Genomic DNA, 26,239 nt, shown 5'->3' on the forward strand with positions numbered 1-26,239 from the left:
GCCTAAAGATAATTAGGATGTAGAACTCAGAGGACCATGAATATCTACAGCATGTTTCACAAATATCCAGTCATTACTTTTTAACATACTATAAAAAACTTTGTGATGGAGCATACAAAGGATCAAGATGAATCTTAGACTAGAGGGTGGATCTTAATCACAGGAGGTCAGCATGAGAAACCATCCTCTGGAGAAGAGTAGACCCACAGCAAGCACATACTAGATGTGGCTCCATGGAGTGTAGACAGACATATCTGATACCAATACCAAAAAATGTTGTCACCCCTGCTGTTTCTGAAAAGAGAGTTGATGTTCTTGTTTGCACTGGAACAAACCCAAAGGAAAAGGAGTCAAATCTGATATCACTCCATACAGCACTCCAGAGACGGACTGCCAAAGTTTTTGGCACCTCTTCAAAAATGATTTGATTTCAGTCATGATGCTCCTTCATTTTGTACTCATTATTATTTAATTGGCAAGTAACAGGAGCTGTTGGTACAGAAATCAGTTGTAACCAGATAAATGGAGAAACACTTTTGAGAACCAAGGATTTAAGAACTGTGATGCTGGTAAAACATGTACAGTCTTAAGGCTACAAGTAATTGACAATGTGCAGCGTCAAATGAAGATTACAGCCCATGAGATGGTGGCTAACCTCTCTGGATGTGGATAGACATTGATGGAAGATTTTAACAAAATATCCTTGGTAGGAAAGCACCCAGATAAACACTGTGGTAGGAGACCCAGAAGGACCCAACTTCTGACACAGAGACATGGAAAAGCCAGACTGCCAAAATGTACCTGAGGTAGCCAACCTCTTTCTGCAAGACCACGTTGTGAACAGATGAGACCAGAATAGGGATGTTTGGCCGAGCAGATCATTGTACCGTTTACAGAAAATGAAATGAGGCCTTCAAAGAGACGAGCACAGTCTCTGTGGTCAAACATTGCAGAGTTAGGCCGGTATTTTTGGGTTGCTTTGCTGCTTTGGGCACTGGACACCTTAACTATGAGCACTGCATCATGAAATCTGAAGACTACCAAAGAGTTCTGGAGCAAAATGGGTTAATAACCCAAAGCCTACTTTCAAAAGCATCAATAGATAGTTTAAGACAAAGTGCTAGAGAGGTTCTGAAGTGGTCACCAATAAGTCCAGATCTAAACCCCTTAGCAACTTGGAGAACCCAAGAGACAAGAGAGAAGTGTTCCAACATCCCATTTGAGAGGTATAAGAAACATATCCACTGTTGCAGGAAACAAAGTTTGTGCTAGCAAAGAGTTTTTATTTTTTCTCTTTTTTGTTGTTGTTGCTGCTGTGGACGGGGACAGTAAAAAACATTGTAGTCGTCTAGAAATACCCACAAAAAAGGATTTTATCAGTTCACAGTCTACATTTAATTTTGATAATTTTCACAGGTTTATCTCTGTCCGACCCAAACAGCAGTTCACAAACTATAGTTTGTAAATAAAGGGCTGTTTGATGGCAAGAAAAATAGGTGGGAATATTCTAAATAGTGCACATTTCAACTGATTTTTTGTTCTGCTGGTCCTCTGTAATGTGGTAGAACATTTTTTGCTGCTGACTCCGTCCACAGCAGTTCATCACTCAGCTTCTGTCCTGGTGCTCCTGCTGCTTCTCTGAACTGGGAGCTGACCTGAATCTACTGGAGATAAGTTCCTCTACAACCTCATATCAAATAATCTGAACCATCATTTTAAAACCAAAGCATTTGTAATTGTAACAATTTTCTGGGCAAGTGCACAGTGTCAGGGCTGCACATGTAGCCTATCATATAACTACAACGAACCTAGTTTGATTCAGCTTATCTGCATTACATCTCCACTGTAACTGTGAAATGAAGGTAAAATAGAAAAAAAATAAAAGTTGTGTAGGTCTTCTGCTTACACGAGAGGAGAATATAATTGAGGGTATTGTTGGCCTTGTTCTTCTGCAGTTTTTCTTTAAATCAATTTATAACAGACATGGTGACTTTACTAAAATAAACCCCTCCAACAGCATCAACTCGCTGGGTTGCCCTGGTGTCACCTCTCATTCAAGCCTCTCTGTGGTCTCAGATTCAAACTGATCACAGTTCAGCAGCTGCTACTGCTCCACAGCTACATGTTTAGGCTACTTCCACTGACACAGGGAGGGGAGATTATAACAAAAAGAAGTCTGAGGGTATTTAATATCAAAGTAATATCAAAACACTGATGCTGTGGTTCAATTAAATCTAGAAAATATATTTGTCTCTTTTTAAAGGGACAACGAGGAGTTTCTATTTGGTTATAAAAAAGTCTCACATTAATGTGGATGAATCTACGCTACCCACACTTGTTAATGGCGTTTTGTCTCTATCGTTATTTTGTTATTTTAATTAATGGTGGAAATGCTGGGCGAGCCGACCAGCACTTCCTTACTTTCGGTTTCGCGGATGCTGCCCGGCGGGTCATGGGAATAACGCCGCCGAATCGCCGTTTATGTTCGGAACTACGACAGTATGTGATCGTCTTCGAACCTCTGACTTTCATTTTGATGAATGAAAACATTCTTGGCAAGACGTCCATCTTGCGCCGGTCCAAGAATTTCACTGTGCGCGCTGAGGTTCATGGTAAATGTAGTATGAAAACACTTCGCTTTCCAAAACTCCTCGTTGTCCCTTTAAGCGAACAGTGGACAGTGTTCAACACAGTGAACAAAAGATAGTCTTGGGATATTATAAGTACATGAGCAAAATGTCAGAGCAGTCATTTAAGTCATGGAGACATTCTGTGTTTGGCATGAATGAGAAGACTGTGTCTAAAACAGGAAGCATTTTTAATGACCTAGGAAAGTTCCAGCATCCTGTGATGCCCAGTGAGAGAAACAGCAGAAAGTCTCCTGCATCACTGTGACCACCCGGCAGACACAGCCTATAAACACAAAGTCCCTTTAATGTATGTGTCCTCGTTGAACTTTAAACTCATACAGCCTGCTCAAAATAAAACAACATGAACATAACTTTAATAGCACTAAGAGTAAATGTCCACAGCTACCAGTGTGGACACAGACAATGCTGATGGCTCTCATGCTGGACAGGTGGACAAATCTAAAATCGTACAACAATTGAAAACAAGAAAAAAACAAACGGAGTGAAAGTAAAGCTCTCACTTCAAAGAAATCTCTTTGGTTTTCAGTCTTTACTCTGCTGCTGATGGGATGAAGAAACAAAGTCTACACCTCATGTAAAACAACACATATGTCCAGTTAAGAGAGTAGAGTCCAGTAGTAAAACTTTACTGTTACAGAAACATAATTTGACACCCTCACAATATGTAAAAGTGACCTTGTAAAAAACCTCTGAATGAAACCACGACCCATGTGTAAGCTGAGAATTGGACCACAATAAGTTTAGTAATTTGACACTGCTCAGCAGCACCAAAGATACAACTGCATGTCACATGTTTAGATATGTTAGATTGTCTGGTAGATCACAGCTGATACACTAAACACAGCTGGAGTAGATGATTGTGCTGATGAGAGTAGGTAAGGGCTGGTCCACTGCATCCAGCTGCAGGACACGGGCTCAAGACAACTTTTCATACTCTCAACATTTCCCTAAAAACTGGAACCTTTCAGAGTGTGCAAGGAAGTCCATCTGAAGACAATGCTCACATGTTGCCCTGTCATGGTACCAATTCTGTTGCATGTCTTCCCTTTGCAACTAAACTATACAAGATGGGGATAAAATCCTATTTCAGAATCCTTTACCTAGGGCACGCCAAGTGGAAACCATCAATCTGCAGAATCCAGTTTCACTAACAAGTGGTGTAAAGGGTTTTAATTTGAAATTTTGTATATCACAGTTTTAAATTTGGTAAATTTGTCTTACTGGCAGTTTGTTGGATGATACTCCAAGTCTTCCCATTATTTTGCTTCAGTACTTTTCTGTTGTTGTTTTTCATAAAGCACCAAGGTCAGGACATCTTTACACTCACGTTGACACGTTTTCAACTTGTGCTGACAAATTTACATCTACTCCTTTATTCCCCACCATGTTTTCATTTGATTCTGTAGTCAGCAGCAGTACATCCATTTACTTTTTACCTGAACACCTTTCAGATGCACTCTAGCATCTAAATCCATCTGTGGGTGGCTCCTGTCTGAAACAGGGGTGCATTGTCTAATCTAAGAGAATTTCCTTGCTATTTATCTATTGTTGTTTATGATAGTAGCCCAGTTACGTTGTATTTGATCTGATCTCATCTTTATTCGAACGAGGAACATGAAAAATCGACCAACCGGTAACTAAGACCTCTCTTATTCTTTCAGTTTCATATTTAACTTGTGCCCATCAACTACCTAATGTTCTTCTGGGCATGTTACTATCACATCAGTGTGTGAACACTGTAACCTGGGTCAGTTCTGTTTGGTTTGGTTTTGAAGCACCATTGAGAATGATATAAGTGGGAGAGCTGTATGGATCCAGTCATCTCTGAGTCTTCTCCAACTGGATTTGTTTCGTGCTGCTCAGATTGCAGATTCACACCTTCTTAAGCACCAGTGATGAAGATGTGAGTGTGTTCCTGGTTCACAGCTCATCACTCTAGCAGTGGACAGGTCAATAGAGACCTTGCTAGAGTCATACTGCAGTGAAAGTGTGGCGTAAACGTCCTACCAGTCTCCCTGGTAATGGGTTTATGCCTCTGCATATGGCAGGTGATACTGTTCCTCCCTCTTGTTACACCGTTTGGCTATGATTGCAAGGTAGAGCACCAACAGAATGACCCAATAGCAGGCGTAGAGTATTGTCCCTGTGATCAGCAAAGCTTTCTCTGTCTCACTGAATGGCTCCTGTGTTTCACAGTAGACTGTATACACCACTCCTCCAAGCAGCACCATTGCCCACACTGTGACAGGCACAGCGCCGATCAGGTTGACGACGATTGTCTTGCGGCCTGATGTCCCCCATCCGGCCTTGTTGATGGTGAGCAGGGCAAATATTTTGGCAGGAAGCAAGCTGGACATGTATATCAGAGAGTAGAGTGACATGAAGATCATGACCAAGCTGCCACGCAGGAAACAGGCGTAGGTGGCCTTCACCATCCCAACCAGCTGCACCGTCAATAAAAAGAGCAGGATGTTCCACAGCCTTCCACGGTAGAAGAGATGGATGACAGTGGCAACCAAGAAGAAGGGGAAGAAGCCAGTGACCACAGACTCGTAGGTCATCCAGAGGCTGTGCTTGTGGAACCACAGGGCGTTGTAGAGCCACTCACGGAAGTAGGACTTGCTCCATCTCGTCTGCTGGTTGAGCCAACGCAGATACTGGGTTGGTGTCTCAGTTTGGCACTGTGATCGTGCCGTGTATTTCGTCTTATAGCCGAAGCTGAGCACCCGATTGGTAAGGTGCCGGTCATCACCAAAGCTGCACTTAGAGCCCAGGAAGGTCTGGTGGTACCAGGGTTCCAGGAAGCGCTGGAGCAAGGAGTTCCTGTACATCCCCAGGGGGCCGCTGATGCACTGGACACATCCAAAGTAGGACTGGCAGGCTCGCTCGATGTTGAAGGCCATCCAGTAGCGCACACTGCTGAGGAAGGAGATCCATGAGTCGTACTTGTTGAGGATCTGGAGATTTGAGAAGTTCAAGAAAGGAAGGAAATGAAAATCTCATGGGTTAATTTTGGCGTACAACATGTTGTAGCGAGCTGTCAGTCACCCCTAATGACAGGCCTAAGACATTTCTCTCAACCCTCAGCTATTAGTGTCACATCTCACCTGTACATCCCCACCGACTCCTCCCACCATCGGATCCTCCTCGAGGATCTTCAACATTTCTATGGTACATGCTGGATCAAGAACTGTGTCCGAGTCACACACCTGAAGAGACACGACAAAAAACACACAAGGGAGGTGTAACAATGCTGAGGGGTCTCAGACAGATTGAGCCATTTACAGGTACTGGTCAAACTAAGGTTGCAGGTGTTGGTGCTGATCTATGAGAGAAATGAGAAACTGCTGACGGAGATCCCAGCTGGTTCACTGGAGCGGTGAATCGCTGGGTCAGCTGTAGACATGACCTTTGACCCCCAGCACTGCTGCAGAGGGCACACGTGCAACAGCTGGCTGTGAAAAGTCAGCTGTAAATCCAGCACAGCTCCATTAGTTTAGAGTGCAAACAAGTGAACTCTTTAAACAGGGGGTCAGGTGTTGATTTTCAGTTGACTGGGGCCAAATATTTTAAATAACATCGATTGATAGAATGGTCATAAACTGACCAGCAGCCCCACATACAATTCATATGGAAAGTGAATCTCCGCTTTTTCAAAACTCCATTTATTATCTCCAAATTTGATAAAACAAAGACAAATCTGGAGACAATGCGGACAAATTGGAGATCACACACACACACACACATTTTCCGGGATTGTCCTAAACTGAAAATGTACTAGGAGGGGATCCGGACAGAACTTTCTAACATTTTACAAATTAGTATAAGGAATGACCCACTGATCTTTGTTCTTGGAGTGCTTCCCTGTGACTTTTTATGTAAAGTGTACCTACTCATAATGGTGGCAAAAAAGATGATAACTATGTCCTGGTGTACACCATTACCCCCGACCGTTGATCAATGGAAAGAACGACTTCTCAGGGTATACATAATGGAAAAAATAACAGCAAATCAACCTTGACATGGCCTTATTCAAGAGGAGGTGGAACCCACTAATTACTTACTTTGGACTAACATTACAGGACACCGAGACAATTCAGCATCATATAGACACCTACAGGCCTGGACCCTCCAAAGTAAAAGGGTGTATTTCTGTTTTTGTTATGATTTCATTTTATAAGTATCAATCACCATGGAAATTCTACTCAATTTGACTTTTACATAATTATCAATATTTTCATTATCTATTCAATCATTTATTTTAACTTTCAGACCTCTGATACTGTCATAAGAATATGGAACCACCTTGCCGGTTCTCTGTTCATGCTGTTCCTATTTTTTGCCTTTTCTACTTTTTTACTCAGATATGGAACAAAAGAATTTAAAGCTTTTAACAAGAACAATTCTGTAAGTGTGTTTAAGTATGTAAAGCTTGAAATATCAATAAACACATTTGTTAAAAAAAACAAAACATTGATTGATTCAAACATATTCATCCATTGAAGAACATTTATTATGTAGTATTTAATGCAGTTTTAGCACTTATCTAGCTTATCTTAGATTCAATGCTATTGCTATTTTTAGCATCTAAAAGGTTTTACTTAGGACTACTTTTCTCTTTTAGTTCTGTTTACATCAGATGAATGTAGATGAATACAATCAGAGTGGTGGCCGTGGAAGACAAAACATCTGATCACTGTATGGAGGTTGTGAAATGGTGAAAAGCTCTAACAACACAGACTAAATGAAGGTTCATGTTTATAAAGGAATTACATCAAGTTAGAGGGGATGCTGAACACATCACTCAGCCTCTTACCTGCACATAGTCCACACTGTCCCCCAGTGCTTTAAAGGCAGTGTACATCACCTCTCTTTTCCCTCCCCACTCTTGCATGATGCAGGAGTAGCGACAACCTCTGACTAGCCGAGCAACTCGTGCTGCCTCCTCCATGTGCACTGTGCTCCTCCCTCCACCGCCAATACCTTCTCCTCCACTCCCGTCACTGTGGTAGTTCCCCTTCCACACCAGACTGCCGGCCTGGTCCGCGCCACCCATCACCTCCTGGAAAATGTCCATCATGTAGCGATCCTCTGGCCGGTTCCCATCCACCACCAGCACCACCTTCAGCCCAGGGAAGGAGATTCTACGGATGCTGCGCAAGCACTTCCTCAGGTAGTCCGGGTCCTCCTGGTAGGCGGCGATGCAGAGGGCCACGGAGCGACGGAGGTGCTGAGGCCGGGCGGGGCTCCTCATGCGCCGATGCTCCAGGAAGGCAAAGAGGCTCTGAAGGAAGAGGTGGAGGGAGAGGAAGGCACCATAGAGGCCGAAGGACAGGTGGTGCTGTTCAGTGTGGATGAACTGGTAGCCTTCATTACAAAGAAACATAGTGGAGTGAGTAAAACACACATGGTAATCACTTCTATTGACACATGTACATGTTTCACTACAGTATATGAAATCCGCAAGTGGACCTGTGACGTAGGCCAGCAGGATGGTGAAGAGGACCACTGCAGCGAAGAGGGTGGTCACCACGATGTTCAGCGTGTTCCTGCAGTGAGAGGGCATCTGGGGGGCGGAGGAGGATGTGATAGGGGTCAGGTACAGGGGAGGGAGAGAGAAAGAGCGAAAGAAGGAGGACAAAGGTCACAGAGGGAGAGAGGGCAGGGTAGGGGAGAAGACACGGAGAAGAGAAAGAGAAGAAATGAATTACAAGCAGGTATATTGGCTTGGCTTGGAGCCTGAACAGGAGCCTGAACAGGAATGAACATGAAGCTGTTCCAAAAACAAACACATTACGCATCAGTCTCAAAGACAAGGGTTCACACCTTCTACAACTCTCACCTCTCTTCTTTCGTGTATCGTCATATGTCCAGATCTGTATAATGCAGCCATGTATCAACTCTCACCAATGGCACTAATCACAAATAACGGTTGTTATATCACTGCTATTTTTGATGTTATTTATGCAGCTGCTACTTTTGGGGAGAAGACATTATCAGTGTGGGTAATATCACAAATAGGGCTGTTACTGTTATTTTGGAAACGACTACACTGGAGGATAATATGTTGTTAGATACTTAGAGTCTTTTAATTGACATCCAATCAGTTAAAGTGAAAGAGGGGGCGATCAAACACTTCCTGAACATCTGCTCCTCTCTCTTCATCTTTCTCCCTCAGTCCTCCCCCTCCTCCTCCTTCCATCAGCCCCTCCAGCACTCCCTTCTTGCCTCTGAGTTAATAGCTCTAAATAAAGACCAGCCAGGATTTGGCCAGTGCTCAGGACCAGTTCAATGGAGGAACAATCCTGCCCTTTCATTCATGAAATGACCTCCCCACCACCACCACCACCCTCACCTGGCCAGCCCCGCTCAGGAGAGACAGACTCATATTTATATTGTTCCCCTCAGCTCAGCTCTGATGTACAGGTTTACATCCTGGTACTGAATCACGCTCTGTGATGTCCAGACACAGACAGACAGGGGAGGTTTTGTAAATAGAGATTTTGGAACACGCACAAAACTTTTTTTTCTCAAGCATTGTTCTCACACCAGGTTCTTTAGGATAATCTCAAACCCAGAACCTGCCACTGATAGTTGCCCTAATTTTGAAGAAATCTCTATTCTCTCCTTTACTGCTTTGTGTTATTACCTGGTTTGACTACTCTGCTGATACCAGCTGCATTCAAACTCAGTGTAAAGAAGAACATCACAAGGAAAAATCCATATAAAGTAAAATATAAAACTTGTTTAGCCGATTTACAATTTTCATCAAATTGTCTGGTCTTTTAAATGGAGGTTTGAAAAATCAGTGATCAGTACGTCCACTTTGATACAAGAGAGGAGACTGTGGTTTGTTCATCTTTTACTCAAAACATTGTTACTAAAGGATTCAAATGAAATATCTCTGGGAAATCTACACAACACACTGTCAAGAGAAGGGACTATTTCTTAAATACAAGGAGTGACACCAGATCATACATATGTCCATACTGGATATGAATATGGATCCTGTATCTGCTGCTAAGGGTCACAGACAAAAGATGTTCTGCTTTGTGTGTGTGTTGTACAGTGGATTATAGCAGCATGCTGAGGTGGTGTGGCCTGGATGCCCCAGGGGCCACAGGCCACATAACAAGCAGAACAGTAACTGTTGACTGTTTGATTAGAGGGCCACAGTCACCAGAAGGGGCTGTTGGCATGTTGGGAGCTGGGATTAGTCTGGGACTTGGGAGAGGGGGGTGTGTGCAATTACCCCCAAGGTCTGTCTGCTGTGTTATACTGACGGCAACACATCAACAGAGTGATAAGTTAGTGTTTAAGTGACTAAAATGAAAACAAAAACATTCACATCAATTTACTGCGCAGTATAATGATGATTCTGTCTGGAGCCACAACTCAAACATCATCATCCATCCAACTATCAGATATAGACAACTAATCTGGAGCTAATCCTTGGTGATCAACATCTCGGTCAGAAGACATCAGCCATCAATAATAATATTTACTGCTGACACTCATAAGAAAAGAGTGTTTTGACTGATGAGCAGGGAGTTTAGGTGAGCAAGAGGAAGAGAGGGGTGGAGGGAAACCAGGAAACATGAGGATAATCCACTGGCCAGTAACATGCGCTCAGTTTTTCTTTATTTGTTGCCATCATTTCACAATGAAGCTCAGGTTCAGTAACGTATCAAATATGGCCAGGTGGAGGTCTGAGGTCCAGAGGCAGACCTGATCCTGGGGCAGGAATCACTTTGGAGATGCAGCTGGCACAGAGTCCACAAGACAAATGGGTCTGAGGAGAGACAACACGAGTGTCCTACATTTAAAATCAGTCCAAGACTAAAAATATTTGATCCCCCGACACTTTGCTCTGCCTCTGCTTCTCTTTTGTTGCTTGTGTTACATTTCACTGGTGTCACAACATCTTACCAAAGGAGCTGAGCATTAGCCAGATACATGTGTGGATTAATGTGCTCTGTCCTTGTATGTAAATAAATGGCTAAATTTGAGAGTTTGTGCTGCAAACGCATTGATTTGTTTTTGTTTTTTCACCACTTGGAGGCAGCGGAGTATTTTTTTTCACACACACATTTACTCTACAGTACAATTCATAATGGTTCTTTAGAGGTTAAAACTATGTGTACTGTATTAATTGGCTGTGAGTCTAAACTACCTTGAGAATGTAAAAAGAATAAGTTTATAGCCTGGTGGTGTCCTGGGTGTGAAGGATGGTGGCTGGAACAGAGGAGTGTACAGGCAAAACGTTTGCTCTATGGTCAGGAAGTAAAGACATCAATAAGTCTCACTGAGATTTAAAGATTTTTTTTTTTTTTACAGAATAGCATCAAATTAGAATGAACAACCAGCAATAGTCAGCAATGATCATCATAGAGATTCAGAGTCTTGCTGTAGTGCAGTATCTTTCAACCACAGAGTCTCATGAGACTGGACACACTGATGATAGGATCAGATGATCAGGTACATGTTTATCTGGACAGTTCAAAGTACAGAGGTACATGCTTATTTGTTTTGTTTATTTGTTTAATAAGAACAGTTTGTCTATAAACAACATCGATTATAAAATTGTTACACAACTAATCAAAGAAAAAACAAGTTTCTCATTGCAAGGACTAAAGTTCACCACTGCACCATAAACTCTGGTGTGAACATGAGACAACAGGCTCTGAATAAACATACTTCAATGTGTGTGTGTGTGTGTGTGTGTGTGTGTGTGTGTGTGTGTGTGTGTGTGTGTGTGTGTGTGTGTGTGTGTGTGTGTGTGTGTGTGTGTGAGTGTGATGCAGCACTGACTCTGGTATAAGACGAGTCAAGGGCAAAGCTGAGAAGAGAAAACTCACATCACAGAGATATGTTGTGAAACATGGATAAACCTTGTGCTGACATAGTGATGAGGGAGACAAACAGCTCAATGTGTAAAAGCAGGTCTTAGAGTAATTTGCCACTAGAGGGTGCTGTCAGTGTCAGAGTGTAACAAAACCCTCTTTTACTTCCAGTCTACACCTGGTTACACAATGAAGGAAGTGATGTACAGTAGTCATAGGGAAAATCTAATAAAGTTGTTTGGTGTTTAGCGGTGGCCACAGGACGATCACTCAGCACAAACACAGAGGAAAGTCCTGCTTGAACTGTGTGACACACAACCTGCTGCTGAGGTGGAGCCAGGGCAGCTTCCTCCATTCATAACTAACACTCCTCATTTAAAAACCTGACATTCAGTTCAATGTGAATCATGTGTCTTCACGATGCCAACACCAAAATCCCTGAGTCATAAACTACTGGACATGAAATTTGCTGCATTATTCAGACTCACCAGAGGATGAATCCTCTCCATGGACAAGACTTATCTGAACATTGGTCTCAACCAAAAGGTGAAACCAGAACAACAGTTTAAAGTGTCTCTGTAAAGTCTGAGTGGTAAGTGTCTTTGAGGCCGACACATTGAGAAAAAACAACCTTCAGATCAGTGTCTCCATGGTAACCTCCATTAACCCAGAGCATCAGACTCCACACAGAGAAACCAGAGGCCCAGCAGGGTTCAGACTCGGACCCTACAGTACCAACACAGTTGTATGTGTCCTGTGTGAATCCAATTCTAATGCAAAGCCTAGGCTATTAATAGTTGGCTAATTAGCTTAATAGTTAGCTGATGCAAATGCAGAGTTATTGTTATTCGTTATCCATTCACATTTTATTCTATTATTGTTTCACAGTCATCCAGTTCTGTGGAACAACAATGAGCAGAGATGAGATTAGGGAGGAAAATCCTAATTATGAGTCCATTTTTAAAACCTTTTTAAAATTTACTGCATTTTCTAACTGAAGAAAAAATCTCACTGACCAGTGGTTTGTGTTGAAATAATAAATAAGTTTTAATGAGTAAGGTGAAGAAAGTGTAATTTCTTGGTGGTGGCGTCTCACTGTGCACCAGCAGCCTGTCAAACAGCAGCAGGTTCAGTGTGGAGCGTCACCAGACTCTGACAGGTCCAGCACGGCACTGATGCCATGGAAAATCAAACAGAAAAGCATTTTCTTTGGAGATGCCAGAGACTTTCAAACGGCCACACTGAGGCGTTCCTGTCGTCTGTTTCCTAACGGTCACCGTCTGCCCTCCGTCCACACACACATACACACACACACAGGGAAAAAGCAGCACATGCAGCTGACGCCAGAGGCAACACAGTGATAATGTTCATACACAGCCAGGGAGCAGAGATACACACCTAATCATTTAACAACATCCTGTTGCAGTTCATGTGGAAATGAGCAGCAGGTCTGAACTTCTGTCGTCCTGCTCAAGTGATTTGTTAACTCACTCACTCACTCACTCACTCACTCACTCACTCACTCACACTCACAAACACACTGACACACACACAAGGCGTCAGGCAGAAAAAATCATTTTTCTACCTCGCATTGCAAACACATTTACCACACAAGCCTGAACACACTCAAGTCTTTGTTCTGTAACGTCTTACTAAGCTTTAAGGTTTGCTCAGTCCAAAATTTTCTAAAACTTTCCCCTCAGCCTCTGTCCCTGTTCAACATTTCTGTTCTCACTTGTGAATACTTTCATTCATTCTCTTCTCCCAAAGCGTTACACCTCGCAGCCAAACATGGAGCATTCACTTCAAGTTCAATTTAATCCTCAACTTAGTTAAGTGAGAAGCAGAAAAAGAAGCAAATGTTTCATCTCTCTGCTCCTGTGGGGTGGAGGTAAGAGGAGGGGGGGTCACATCCTGAGGACACAGTCTTTTAGGAAAGCGTATTATTAAAGCCTTTACCTTCCTGACCCAGTGGACCCTCCGTCTTCGTCTTCCCCTCAGATCTCCGTCCGCCTGGTCCGTCCGTCGATCCAGGACGTCCAGCCCTCTCCTCAGCACAGCACACTTCTTGTTCCGTCCCCCTCCTTCCACCAGCTCACACTACATCTTTATTCTAGCTTGCTTGCTTAATTCAGGAGCTCCCACATACAAAAATACAGCAGGCAGCCTAAACCACCACCCTCCACCACTTCTCTGGGCCAGCCTCCTGCTGCCTGCTCCTCCTCCACCTCTACCTCCTCCCTTGGTCTACCAGGACTATTCCAGGGCATGAAGCCCCCCCACACACACACACCCCAGCTGTGATGTGATCAGAGGTGCTCAGCCAGCAGCTGATGCTGGGGCAGTCTTACATCTGTAGATCACAGGTTGGGGGCTGCGGCTGGTCTGCTCTCTGGTGCTCTCCATCCTGCGTCTTGATTTCTACCATGAGCCCGGGGCCAAATCGATAGTGCCGGTAGAAGATGGAGGGGCCAAAGCTTGATCTTGGCCTCGTCCTTAAATCTAATTCGTCCTTTGTCCTTTTCAGTGAATCATCCCCGGGTTTCGTCACCACCTTTCCCTCTGTCCCGTTCTACAGTATCAGCTCCTCTCGTTTGCAGCAGAGCCTGAATCCTCCTCTCCCTCTGTCACGCCGTCCTGCTCGGCCGGCTGCTGGCAGACTAACACTGCTGAGCTTCTCCTCCACAGCTCCTCTCTCTGGCTCCTTTAGCCCCCCTTTTTTCCTCCCTGCCTGCCCCCCTCCTCCCTCCTCCCCTCCCTGAACACCCCAGCTAGCTCCCTATCTCTCTGCAATGCAGCCAGCAGCCTCCAACAAGCCAGGGGACTGTTTGACTGGAGCCCCCTCTCCTCCTCTCTCTCCGCCTGACTCAAAGCATCCTTTATGGGCTTATTTACCTTCCCTCCCTCCCTCCTTTCTCCCGCTCCCTCGGCTGAGCTGCTGACATCCTGCAGGTTCCATGACCACGCTAGGCTGGCAGCCTCAGACAAATTGCAGTCTGCCTGAGAATCGATATATGGCTGCCAAAGCCACTCAAACACATTTCATTCAAGTCAAGTAATAGAAAGCACTTCATTAAAACAAACTCCCATCAGGAAACAAGGCTGAAGTGACTCACAGAGCTGTGAGCATCTCAGGGTCCTTGACTGTGACACATGATGAGAAATAAATGTAATTACTGTAACCGACCTGTCATGGCTTCAGCTCACCCCCTCCCCTCTCTATCCATCTCACAAGGGGGAAACTGACATGTTAAAGGCTTTGAGGCGGACCACCAGAGTGAAAACCAGGCCAAAACAATATCTGAAAGGAATAAATCAGCTCATGTCTTCTTGCACTCTCAGAAAAGAGTTGTGTTAGAAAGAAGAAGACTCAGCAGAGTCTCTAGGAAGATTCAAAAATGCTTGAGCTGGCAATTCCCATAATGCAACATGGTAGTATCATTTATCAAGCTGTAATTATGTTGCAATGAAGATCATCTTAGTGAAGCTACGCAGGAAGGAGGGTGTTATGGGTAATTGTAGGTCACAGAAGCTGACACCTCCCAGATCTCAACAACGTAATAATGAGTGGTCGACCCAACATCCTGTCAGGAAGCGTTTACTATTCATTTTCATTCAGTGTCATTACCATTCCTGCAGAGCACACAATGTTGTATTCATACTGTTCAGACAAGGTTGAGGACCGTCTTCCACTCGCGCTGATGAATTCAGATTCTTTCAGATTCTTTCAGGTTTGGTTTGTTTACATTGTTCCTGGAATGAACTCAATTTCTGTTTCCTGATTTATTGTATGTTTTCTTTTTGCAGTGTGCTTCCTAGTAGACACACACAATCTCAACACTCTGCAAAAGTAACATACAAACATGTCTGGATGACGACACCTGTGTACATTTGCCTGTGTGCAGCCCAGAGATGTAGCCATAGTTCCTCTCTGGTGGTCATTTCCAAATTGTTTGAAACCATAAACCTCTACACTGACACTGAAGCTCTGTGCACCAAAGAATAAAAAACTAGAGTACTAGATTAGATTACTACTTAGTAATTACATCCTGTGCTAGTGTCTTTCTCTTTTGAGGAACTGCTATCAGAGATGGTATTAGCAACAGACATTTTGACTTGGAGCATTAAAAACAAAATTCCATTTACTTCCATCCAGTTTGGACTGAAGCACAACTCATGTCTCGACTCTCAACATGATGATAAATAAACAGAACTGTACCTGCATGGTTTGTTGACACCAGAAGTAAGTGAGAAATATATTTTTTGTTATTATGAAGCAATATATTTTGTGTAAATAGTTGGAATTGAGGTTTGGAGGTAAAAATCCAGTGTTAACACAAATTATCTAACATTTGATTTAATTCAAAGTGTAGGATTGTGAAAGATTTTCTTTCTCTCATGGTTGAAGTACAGTTTGAGTGCATTGATGTTGTGGCAGTGAGCGAGTCAGGACACTCAGGTGTGTGGAAGGGGGGATGACCTTGCTCAAAATGCTGAGCTCATCTGATCCAGTGTATGTATTAGCATGTCATTTGGCATTTTTTCTCTTAATTGTTACTTATAGGCAACAAAGTCAATGGTAAAACAGTGTATTATCCTATTAACTGACATGTCAGCCAAAGTTCAGATGAAACCTCGTCCTCATCAGAGGCACGGTCACCTCCTCGACCTCCACTGTTGTGTAACTTTAAAGCAGAAGTAAGTGGTCCGGTCGTTTTCGCTAATGCTGCGTTCCAGGCAGGCTTTTGAAATTGTAAATTACAGCTTCAAGTCACAATTTACGACTTTGTAGCGTTCCAGGCAACCCACTCGTGTTTTATCGACCTGTTTTACCGGTGAAAGTCACTATAACGGCCACTCGTAACTTCCGACCGGTGAACTCGTACCAGATCGAACTGGTACGAGTTCACGGTCGGAAAAATACGAGTTTCCTTGAACGCACCATAACAGTCCTCGTCCCTACGTCGCCACATTCACGGCGTCCCTTGGCTGCACACACAGCCCTGCATGCCGTTCTCTCTCCTCATTGGATAAAAACTGTAGGATACGATAAATGTTTTCTCCTCGGCTCAGAGCAGAGCAGAGGGACTGAGAGACCCGTGTTTCGGTCCAAACACTCTATGTAAGTGATTGCTGTCGGAAGATATAACTATTTAAGACTTATATTAACACAAATATATCACTTACTTCTGCTTTAACATGTCATCAGACGTTATCTCAGTTGGTAGGTTACATGTTTATTCACCTGAAAACTTCAGCACAGGTTCAGTGTAGTCACAGGAAACACACACTCTGCTCTAAATAAGTTTAGTACAACAGTGAAATGAACTGCAACCATTTTTTTTTTTACAACTCTGTAGGCCTAAAGGTAATTTTCAGAGTTTTCCTGTGGCAGTTATCTGCAGCCTTTGTTCTTCAATTTATCTACTAGAGCCATGGCTCAATAGGCTTGACCTGACTCCACGAGGCTCCACTTGTTTAAAAGTCACAGCCTTTTTAATATTACCCTCCTTTTATTAGTGGGCCTCCGATGTAGCTCAGTATGAGAACATTATTGTTTCCTCTTCTATAGAAACTAAACCTCACCTCAGCATGTTAGAGATCCATATAGACGTGCAGCACTTTTACCTGATTCTACAAAGATTGTTAATTAACTGTGTGTGACACAAATGATGCATTGGACTTTGACAAACACTTAAAAAAAAAAAAAAACACGTCTCATTGTGAGAGTCCAGCAGGTCACCTGAAGCTGAGTGTAAACACAGGTGAGTCCAGAGCTGAGTAGAGTCCTGAATCTGCCACCGTGTCCCCACCACCTCAGTGATAGCGGACTGTGCAGGCTGGAGCTCCTCATGTTTGCCTGCTGTGTGTTGACACAGAGACAGAGCTGGAGAAGGTCATGCTTCATACGCTATGCAGCTTCTCGCCCGGTGCATGAGACAAAAGAAGGAATGTCTCATTCCTCTGTGTCAGCCTTGAGCCTGACTCTGTTCAAACCTGGACATTTGGAACATTTGGCCTTGTTTACATTGAGTGGTCGAACCATTGTCCACTCTGCTGCATGTTAGAGTTCATATGTGCTGATGATAAATCCACTGCTGCCGCAGTGTTTTCAACCTTAGCTCTGAAAAAAGAAAGAAAACCAAAGTAATTACACCTGGTGAACTTTGAGATCTAATGTTTGATACAGAAATGTTATTCATGTTGGCAATCACATACTATATAGTTTGTCTACAATAGACATACATTATTGTATGGAATATACTGATATGGCCATAAATACAATTTCTTTATGAATAAATTACATATTTGTATCTATTTTCAACATGTATTACATTTTTGCATGGGCTGTCTGAGAAAAAAATCTGCATTAATTTATTTTCAATTGGCACATAACTGTGATTGAAGAGAATATTATATATATCATGTCTGATGAAGGGCTGAGCCCGAAACGTTACTTCTTGTGTGTGACAATAAATTGTCACGGGAGCAATTGTGCGGTCTTCTTCTTTTTCTACTGAAGAGAATATTTAACATGTATCAAAATCATTTGACAATGACATTACAAAGAAAAGTGCACTATAATAGTGAAACAGTTAAATTGTAAATCTAATTTGCTTATTTTAACTCTGTTGTCTGCATTTCTTAGTCCTGCTTTAAGGAAAATCTTTTAGAAACATAAACAATGATCAACAATGAATGAACAATGAATTATTAAAATTCATGGTTCACCATATCAACTGACGGCTAATTTTGAGGACTGGCTTCATTTCATGGACATCTGTGTTTCAGCATAGCAACATCTACAGTTTGGTAGCAGATTAGGAAGCTTAATCAATATAACAGTAGTGTGAGTGTTGCTCTCCGGGTGAATGTCCTCAGCTCCTCCCAGTGTAACTTCATCTACAGCTCACTGACTCTAATGTCCTTTCATCCGCCTGCTCCTTGTCATCCACCGTAGTAAAAAAAGACATTTTTTTGTCCTTCAGCTTCAAACCACTTTCTCTTTGTCTACGTCACAGTACAACACTGCTCAGCTGTCCTACTTTTTAATACCACTGCTGTTACTGATACATGTGTGTTTTTATTGGCTGATTTCTCAAAGCAGGATATGATGAGATGAAGCCTGGTGGATGTTCATTTAAAATATTAAAGGTCCTGTCATGGTTTGTGTCTCACATTCCCTATGTGTTTTGAAGTTCAGTATGCTGTCTTCCTGTGTGCTCCCTCCTGTGATAACCTCATTTGTCTCACCTGTGTTTGATCACCACACCTGTTTCTCATTCCCTTGTGTATCAAACTCTGTTTTCCCATTGTCTTTTGTTGGATCGTCTGCATTTGTCCCTGTGCTCTATGTTCCCGTGTTCCAGCCTGGTTTACCTGCAAGTTCTGTTCTCCCCCATGAGTTTAATAAATTAGCTTTTGTTTCACTGCACCAGTTTTTGTGTTTGTGGATGCATTGTGGGTCCAGTTTCCCTATAACCCCTGACAACTCTAATCAATTCAGAAATTCAAAAGGTCTAAATCAACGCATTCCACATTGCAGCATTAGGTTTTGTAAGATGTAGCACCAAAAGACACTGCTGAAAATATTGTACATTGTACTAACAGATATTGGATTGACTGGTGTCTGAAAGGTGTTTCTTGTGACCCTGTACAAAGCTACACAGCTGGGCTACTGCAGGTGATGTGCCATTTGTATAATGACTGTCTCACACAAACCCCACATCGAAACACCTGAACTATCCCTTTAAGATGATACTGCTCTCTTAAAGCTCCATACAGTCTAAAGGTAGAGGTCCATGGATAACGTGATAATAAAGCAGGTTTAGGTTCTCTATTAATACCGTGAAAGTGGCCCGAGTCCATAGAGTAATGCTCACAGCCCGTATTCAGAGACTGAGCCTTTAAACCATCTGTCAAGGCTGTCACTTTGTGATGTCACAACAAAGCGGTTTCCCTGACTATTTACCTGTATTTATACAGTATCAACCTAAGCCTAACCCTATTTGTATTAGATCACTCAGAAAACAGTTAGCCATTCTGATTTGCTCAGTGCCTTTGTTCTTACTAGAGCTACAGAGAGAAGGTGTAAAATTACACTGAGATGGTTTTTACCTACAACCACAAATACATTTTCTTTTGGATCAACACTTGGAATAAATCACAGAAGAAAATGAAAATATGGAGCTTTAACTGTTTTCTTGATTGTCTGATATGTGATCACTAATAAGCTGTGGGACTGAATTGGGCAGTGCATCCTGAGTATTCAAGACAGCAAATAACATACATCATATAGTTAAGAATAGAGGTTTAAAGTTTTATTTTGGAGGCTGACTGTTGGTGGTACAGGAGAACACAGTGGTGCAGGGTCACTGTTTCTTTCAATAAGGACAGACTTGGTGTGTCTGTCTGCATGTATGCAGGACTGAATCGCTGCTGTTTGGTGGATGTCTGACCACAAAACCCACATCACATGGAGGCAGAGTCAGGACTGCCTATAAGCAGATCATATAAAAATAAAGTTCTCTGTAAGTTCAAAGACGCAGCAGAAATAAAGTCTGAGCTCTACGGCAGGACGACGATCTTCTTCTCCAGCTTCTGTTCAGGGAAGATGAAGCTCCTCATTACGTCATCCAGCTCCTCCAGGGCCAGCTGGGCATGCAGCATGGCAACGTCATCTGGGTCCGAACGCACGACCCACTTCAGAGCCCGGTACAGGTCCAACAGAACATCACTGAGAACCTGCAGACAGAGAAGCGGAGGCAGAGGTTTCTTCACACTGGTCTGCAGACTGGGGCGGATGCTTCCAACAGACACACTCAGTACGTTTACATGACACTTGAAAAAAACGAATTATTGCCTTAATCCGACTATAACTGGACAACTGAAGTGCATGTAAACACCTTAGTCCGACTGAAATCGGAGTTGAGAACTCCGATTAAGACACCCAGATAATGCGATTGGAATTCGATTTTCTCTGTCATGTATACACCTTAAGTCGGAGTATAACTGGACAATGCATGTGCGCATGCTCCACAACAGTAGAGACGGCACAAAGTGGAGCAGAGAAGCCGCCTGAATCCCGCAAAGTAAAGAAAAAAACCCAACGTTAGCGCCGATTCAATGCATTTCACACAACGCGCAACCAGTGTTTTATTAAAAAAAAAAAAAAAAGAGAGAGAGAGACAGAGAGAGAGAGATGAAAAAAGGAAGCCCGTACCCTATTCTCAGCGCGAATCCGGCCCAGACAGGCGCGTCTGGTCGGGTACTGCAGTTGAGAATTTATTATTAAGCTTACTAAGTTGTTTATATTCAGTTTTTTACGAGGTGACAGAAAAGTCAACAGGACAGGCGGCGTATTAACCCGCTGAAACAACGGGTGACGCTGCATGAGGGGGCGGACCCCGTCAGTTATTCGATTTTCTCAGTTGCATGTAAATTGAGACAAGGACAGAAGTCCGACTAGAGCCAAAATCGAATTTTGAGCATAGCTCGATTAAGCTCTGCATGTAAACGTACTGAGTGTTGTTTATGTTCACCTTTGTGGGTAATTACGCAATGGACACAACTTCGTATACAACTAACTTTGGAGGTCTAATAATCAAAAATGTTATATGTTAATTATCTCACATTTCAAATTCAGTTTAATGCAACATATTTTATTGAGAGAGAGTTCAAGATAGATTGATTCCCAAATACATTTATTTGTAAGCCTTTAAATGTTGACGACATAAAACCCCAGAGGGACTTTTATTCTGAAGCAGAATAGAGAGAGAGAGAAGAGAGATTAGCACTGACTGCAACACCTCCAACTCCTCCAACATCTCCACCCTCCAATACCTTTAACACCTGAGCCAGGTGAATTACTCTCGTCGTGGTTATAATTATCACTGACTTGTGTAAAAGCCACTGAGTTTGTTGGGTTGTGCTGACATCAGTTTCACCAGCTGCGCTTTTGTTGAATTTCTGACAAAGTAGTTTAATGACTGTTTGCACACTAAATGTTGCCAAATCAATCCTTTTTATAACCACAATAGCAAATGCTCTGCATCTATCCTCAGGAATCACATTTCTTAGACTTTTAGTGGATAGATGAACTCCCTGACTCCTGCTCTGCCTCTGTTTGCCTTTCAGCCTCCTCCTCCTCCTCCACCACACCTGGCCAACTCCTCTGTGACCTCAGCATTGTGCTCCAGTCGCTGCTCTGTCCCTCTCATCTGCGCTCCTTCAATCTGTGTCATCAGGCCGGTGCAGCTGGTGCTGCCCTGCTCCAGCTGTTCCAGTAATGACAGGAGCTGGCCTGAGACCAGCAGCTGGACAACTGACTGCAGTCGTGGCAGTGGCTCAAGAGCCACATCACACTGGAGCCAGCAGCCAGCAGCTCACATGTAGGTGTGTTTCAACTCAGCCTCCGCGGGAGCGACAGTGAAATTATTTACTACTTTCAAAGACTCAAACTAACAATGAATTGATTCTTCTATGTGCTGATTTGCTAGTGTCTAGTCTAAGAGAAGTGAAACCTGTTGCTGCTGACAGCAAGGTGACAGGTGGTAAATAGGTGAGTAAAGACTTCTGTTTTCGCACTGTGCCAATTTGGGATGTGAGCACCCCTTGACCTGATTCCATTTCTAATGTGATTTCATGAGTGAAAACACTGAAAAACATTTGCAATGATCACATGGATTTCTACTGATAATTAAACCGGGACGAGTTTATAGAATTAATTTAGTTAACTCCCAGATTGTCACAGACTTAAAACATTTTACACATTTAATATAGTGTATAATTCTACTGATGACTACAAGTGGGACTAGATTAGAGGACCTGAGCAGGAGGATTAAAGCCTTAAGAACGGGACAGAACAGAGAGAAATGCCTCCAACAGTTTGTCTTGCAAAGTTCCTCCAAGTTATATTCGGCTGTTTTCATTTGTTATAGTGACGGAGAACAGTGACTGTGTGTCTTCGATCAATTATAAAGCTCATCATTATGTATCCACACACCTGCTCTGACCTCTCAATCAGACGCGGTGTGACTACTGACCTAAATACACTGCACTTGAATGATGAGCTGAGGCATTGGTAGACTGGCTGTTTGTAATACATAAGAACCCATCTGTGGTTGTAACATTTACACTAATTTTAAGTTGTACACTGCCTGGGTTAATGACCAAAAACCTACAAAACACACACACACACACACACACACAAAGTGTCCTGATGGAATACCAGTTGTAAAACTTTCAGAGAGCCCACAGGTCAAAGGGGAAATGACTGACGGCATGGCAAAGGGCATGTGAAACGGATGATGTCAAAGTGTATGGGGGTTGAAGGATAATTTCCATTTTTTACAACCTGGACCTTATTTCTAGCATAAAATACGATCATTTACTCACCCAGACAACCTTGGTGTCATTTGGAGTCGTTTTGACGAAATTAGCCCCAGTGGAGCGGCGCGTATATCCGTATAATGCGAGAACACAGGGCACGCAATCGCAGCCTCTAAATAACACATTATCCGCCGCAAAACTCGTTCATTTCACCAATATTTTGTTATGATATGCTGGTGCTATTCCCCTCCGAGCCCGTGGTGGCATGTTATCAACATCCTGCGCCTGTAGGTTGACCTACTGACCTCTGACCTGGATGATGTCATCTCTGACCGCGGTGCGGCGCGGCTAACTTGCTACCACTAATGCTATGGTTCGTTTCTGCGTGCTTCTGACTTGTCAGAACAAAATGAGCAGCTGGATGAAGTTCAGCTTCCACAGGCTTCTTCTCCGCAGCCTGGACTCACTAAAGCTCCGGCTAGTTGAGATAAAAATGGACCCGAATGCCGAAGCGGAATGATTATTATCAGAATGAGCCGTGCAGCGGTCGGAAATGACATCATCCAGATCAGAGGTTAGTGGTCAACCTACAGACCCCGGATGTTGATAACATGCCACCATGGGCTTGGAGGGGAATAGCACTAGTGTATCATAACAAAATATTGTACGAGTTTTGCGGCGGATAATGTGTTATTTAGAGGCTGCATTGCGTGCCCCGTGTTCTCGCATTATACGGATATACACGCCGCTCCACTGGGGCAAATTTCGTCAAAACGACTCCAAATGACACCAAAGTTGTCTGGGTGAGTAAATGATCTTATTTTATGCTAGAAATAAGGTCCAGGTTGTAAAAAACGGAAATTATCCTTTAATACATACTCAGTTTCAAGTGTGTGTACCTGGGTGGTTTTGTTGCTGAGGCCTCGCAGCAGCAGGACGATCACATGGACAGCAGCTCTTCTCACCTCCGCCTGCTTCTCTGTCTTTATCAGAGCAGTGAGACAGGAGCTCAGCTGCACACACATACACACACGCACACACGCACACACACACACACACGTGACAAATTAAAAAACAGTTGGAAATCATCTCAAAGTTAGGAATCATCAGGATCTGGGTTATGAGATAAGAAGCACCCACTGTCAGCCAAACAGCTGACTACTCATTGAAGTCCAGCGGCTACTTACTTGATTATTTACATATATATTACTAATTTGTGATTCTAATCAAATTAAATCTTAAGAAGTTGCTGTTCACTGTGTGTTGCACCACATGAGCCTCCACGTGCTCTATATGAATGTGACTCAGCAGAGGTGGTGTCGTCCTCATCCGAGGAGCAGTCAGCTCTGCATTGTCCAGAAACACTACACAGACGTTGATGGACTTGTGATTACTACTTTGAGCATTGACTTAGAGCTGGCTGGAGATGTGGACATTGCTTTTGTCTTCTCACCTCTTGAGCCAGCGGTCCAACAGCAAAGTCCAGTCTCTGACACAGCTCCCCCAGGTTGGACAGACTGCTGGCCCGGACAGTTTGGTCTGGATTCCTGGTTGCTTGCAGGAAGACACCAACCAAAGGGAAGCCGAGGTGGGGGGCCAGCTCTCCTGTAAGGAGGAAGAGAGTGGAGGGAAACTGTTCAGGTTCTGAAAATGCAGCTACAGTGGAATAAATACAAAACTAACATATATAATATAATATATAATATGATTAATATCATCGTCTGGAATAAAAATAGACCATCAGCAGCACATTAAGGCTGTACCATGTTACATAAGATATGGAAATGTCAGTATGTCTTTATAAATAAACTCAAAGATTATTATCAGAAAAAGCAAAAATTATTTGTTGTCAGGCTTCAACACCAAAAGTAATTCATGAACAATCTGATTTGAAGGATTTTAAATATATAAAGTTAAATATATTAATGAATTTAAACAAACATAACATGAGCCATCCACATATCTCTGCAGAGAGTTATGGATGCGAACAGCACGATCTGACTTGATGCACATCATATTTGGTAAAACACACAAAGTCGTGGTTAGTGCTTCCTGAGCCTTTAGCCATGCTAGCAGCTCTGTCTGGTTTTGGTAGGCTTTTTTTTCATGGACAGGAAAGTTGGAGAGAGACAGGAAGTGGGGAGACAGATAGAGGGGGAAATGATATAGCCTCTGTATGTATATTTTACTCTTTGTGTCACTGACTGGGACACTATTTTCTATTTTTTTCCTTTTGACCTACAAATCTTCCTGTCTCCAACATGAACTTACAAAGTGATCAGTCATATCCACTCATTTATCATTCATTACTAGATAATGGCATTAAGAGTTCACTAAGTACGTAGCCTGTGTTTATGTGATTTTTCCTGATGCCATCATCTTCAGACCAGAGCCCTTCACTACAATATGTCCATTCAAGAGAGAAGAAAGGATCATTTAAAAAAATGCAGAATAAACAAAGATCCCATTGAGTACTGTAAAACCTTTTTAGTGAAGAGGAGTGAGGACAGGTTAACAGATGGATCCAAAAGTGAAACCACAGCCCAGATCAGCTCAGAGAAAAACAAAAACAAAGACACTCTAGCGGATTCCTGCAGAAGGCAGGTGTGTGTGTGTGCGTGTGTGTGTGTGTGTGTGTGTGTGTGTGTGTGTGAGAGAGAGAAGTGGACCACGAGAGGAGCTTAGTGAAAGCAGCACAGACACCAGAAGAAAAAGCTTTCAGTTGAATCCAGCCTGTTAAATCCACATCTTGACACAAGACTGATATTGTTGTTTACAGTGTAGTCATATTCAGTTTAACAGGCTGAGTTTGTGGGCGACACAGGCAGACACACAAAGAACAGAACCAACTGCTAACTCCAGCTGCTGCTGGCGAGCAGCAGGGAGGAGAGCCAGACGCCTCCATGGAGACAACACACCAGCTGACTGACTAGTAGTAGTAGTAAGACCTGCCTGACCTCCATGTGTCTGGAAATCACAGTCCTGATCAGCCAGTTCAAGCGCCAAGAACTTCATCACTATCACAAGATCCAAACCCACAACACGCACAGAGCCAGATACTCGAGAGGGAGACACACACATACACACTTAACACTTGTCTCTAATGGACATGTCATGGCTCTAATAGACACAGTGATTCTCTTTCATTAGGTCTGAGTGAATGAGTCAGCAGGAACCTGCACACATTCACATACGCACGCACACAAAACACACTGATGCAACACTTCCACAAATGTCAGGATTTTATGTGTTTAGTCTATACAGCTCCTTCCCGCATATGTAAATAAACTTTATGTCTGGGAAACGTCCTTCGGTGCACAAATCTTTTCTTTCAATAAATCCTCTGCCCATTGTTGCAAAGTGAGGGAGCCTGCAAGTGCTTCTCTGCAAGAGCAATAAGGCAACTAGGAGCAA

General features: G+C 43.0%; 2 protein-coding genes and 1 long non-coding RNA gene across 3 annotated transcripts in view; all 3 read right to left on the reverse strand.

The window, feature by feature from the left end:
- Window positions 1-446: 446 nt before the first annotated feature.
- Window positions 447-2,262, reverse strand: LOC146985407 (uncharacterized). The gene is made up of 2 exons (XR_015035967.1): window positions 1,666-2,262; window positions 447-1,618 (listed from the first exon to the last, which is right to left on the reverse strand). It is a non-coding gene; the product is annotated as an uncharacterized LOC146985407 (long non-coding RNA).
- Window positions 2,263-2,916: 654 nt separating this feature from the next.
- On the reverse strand, window positions 2,917-13,683 carry has3 (hyaluronan synthase 3). The gene is made up of 5 exons (XM_085778355.1): window positions 13,454-13,683; window positions 8,124-8,217; window positions 7,468-8,018; window positions 5,759-5,860; window positions 2,917-5,608 (listed from the first exon to the last, which is right to left on the reverse strand). Exons 2-5 carry the CDS (start codon window positions 8,215-8,217, stop codon window positions 4,679-4,681), a joined length of 1,677 nt encoding a protein of 558 aa, XP_085634481.1. The 5' UTR covers window positions 13,454-13,683; the 3' UTR covers window positions 2,917-4,678.
- Window positions 13,684-19,790: 6,107 nt separating this feature from the next.
- tango6 (transport and golgi organization 6 homolog (Drosophila)) overlaps window positions 19,791-26,239 on the reverse strand; it is a 43,619-nt gene continuing 37,170 nt past the window's right edge. The window contains exons 16-18 of the mRNA XM_085778356.1: window positions 24,279-24,430; window positions 23,725-23,838; window positions 19,791-20,239 (exon numbers count right to left, since the gene is read on the reverse strand). Of these exons, the coding sequence (XP_085634482.1) occupies window positions 20,063-20,239; window positions 23,725-23,838; window positions 24,279-24,430 (443 nt within the window). The 3' untranslated portion in view covers window positions 19,791-20,062. The remainder of the gene's footprint in view (window positions 20,240-23,724; window positions 23,839-24,278; window positions 24,431-26,239) is intronic.

Source organism: Trachurus japonicus, chromosome 6 (assembly GCF_045865225.1).
Source record: "Trachurus japonicus isolate A0001 chromosome 6, Traja_1.0".
In the NCBI taxonomy this organism is placed as follows: domain Eukaryota; kingdom Metazoa; phylum Chordata; class Actinopteri; order Carangiformes; family Carangidae; genus Trachurus; species Trachurus japonicus.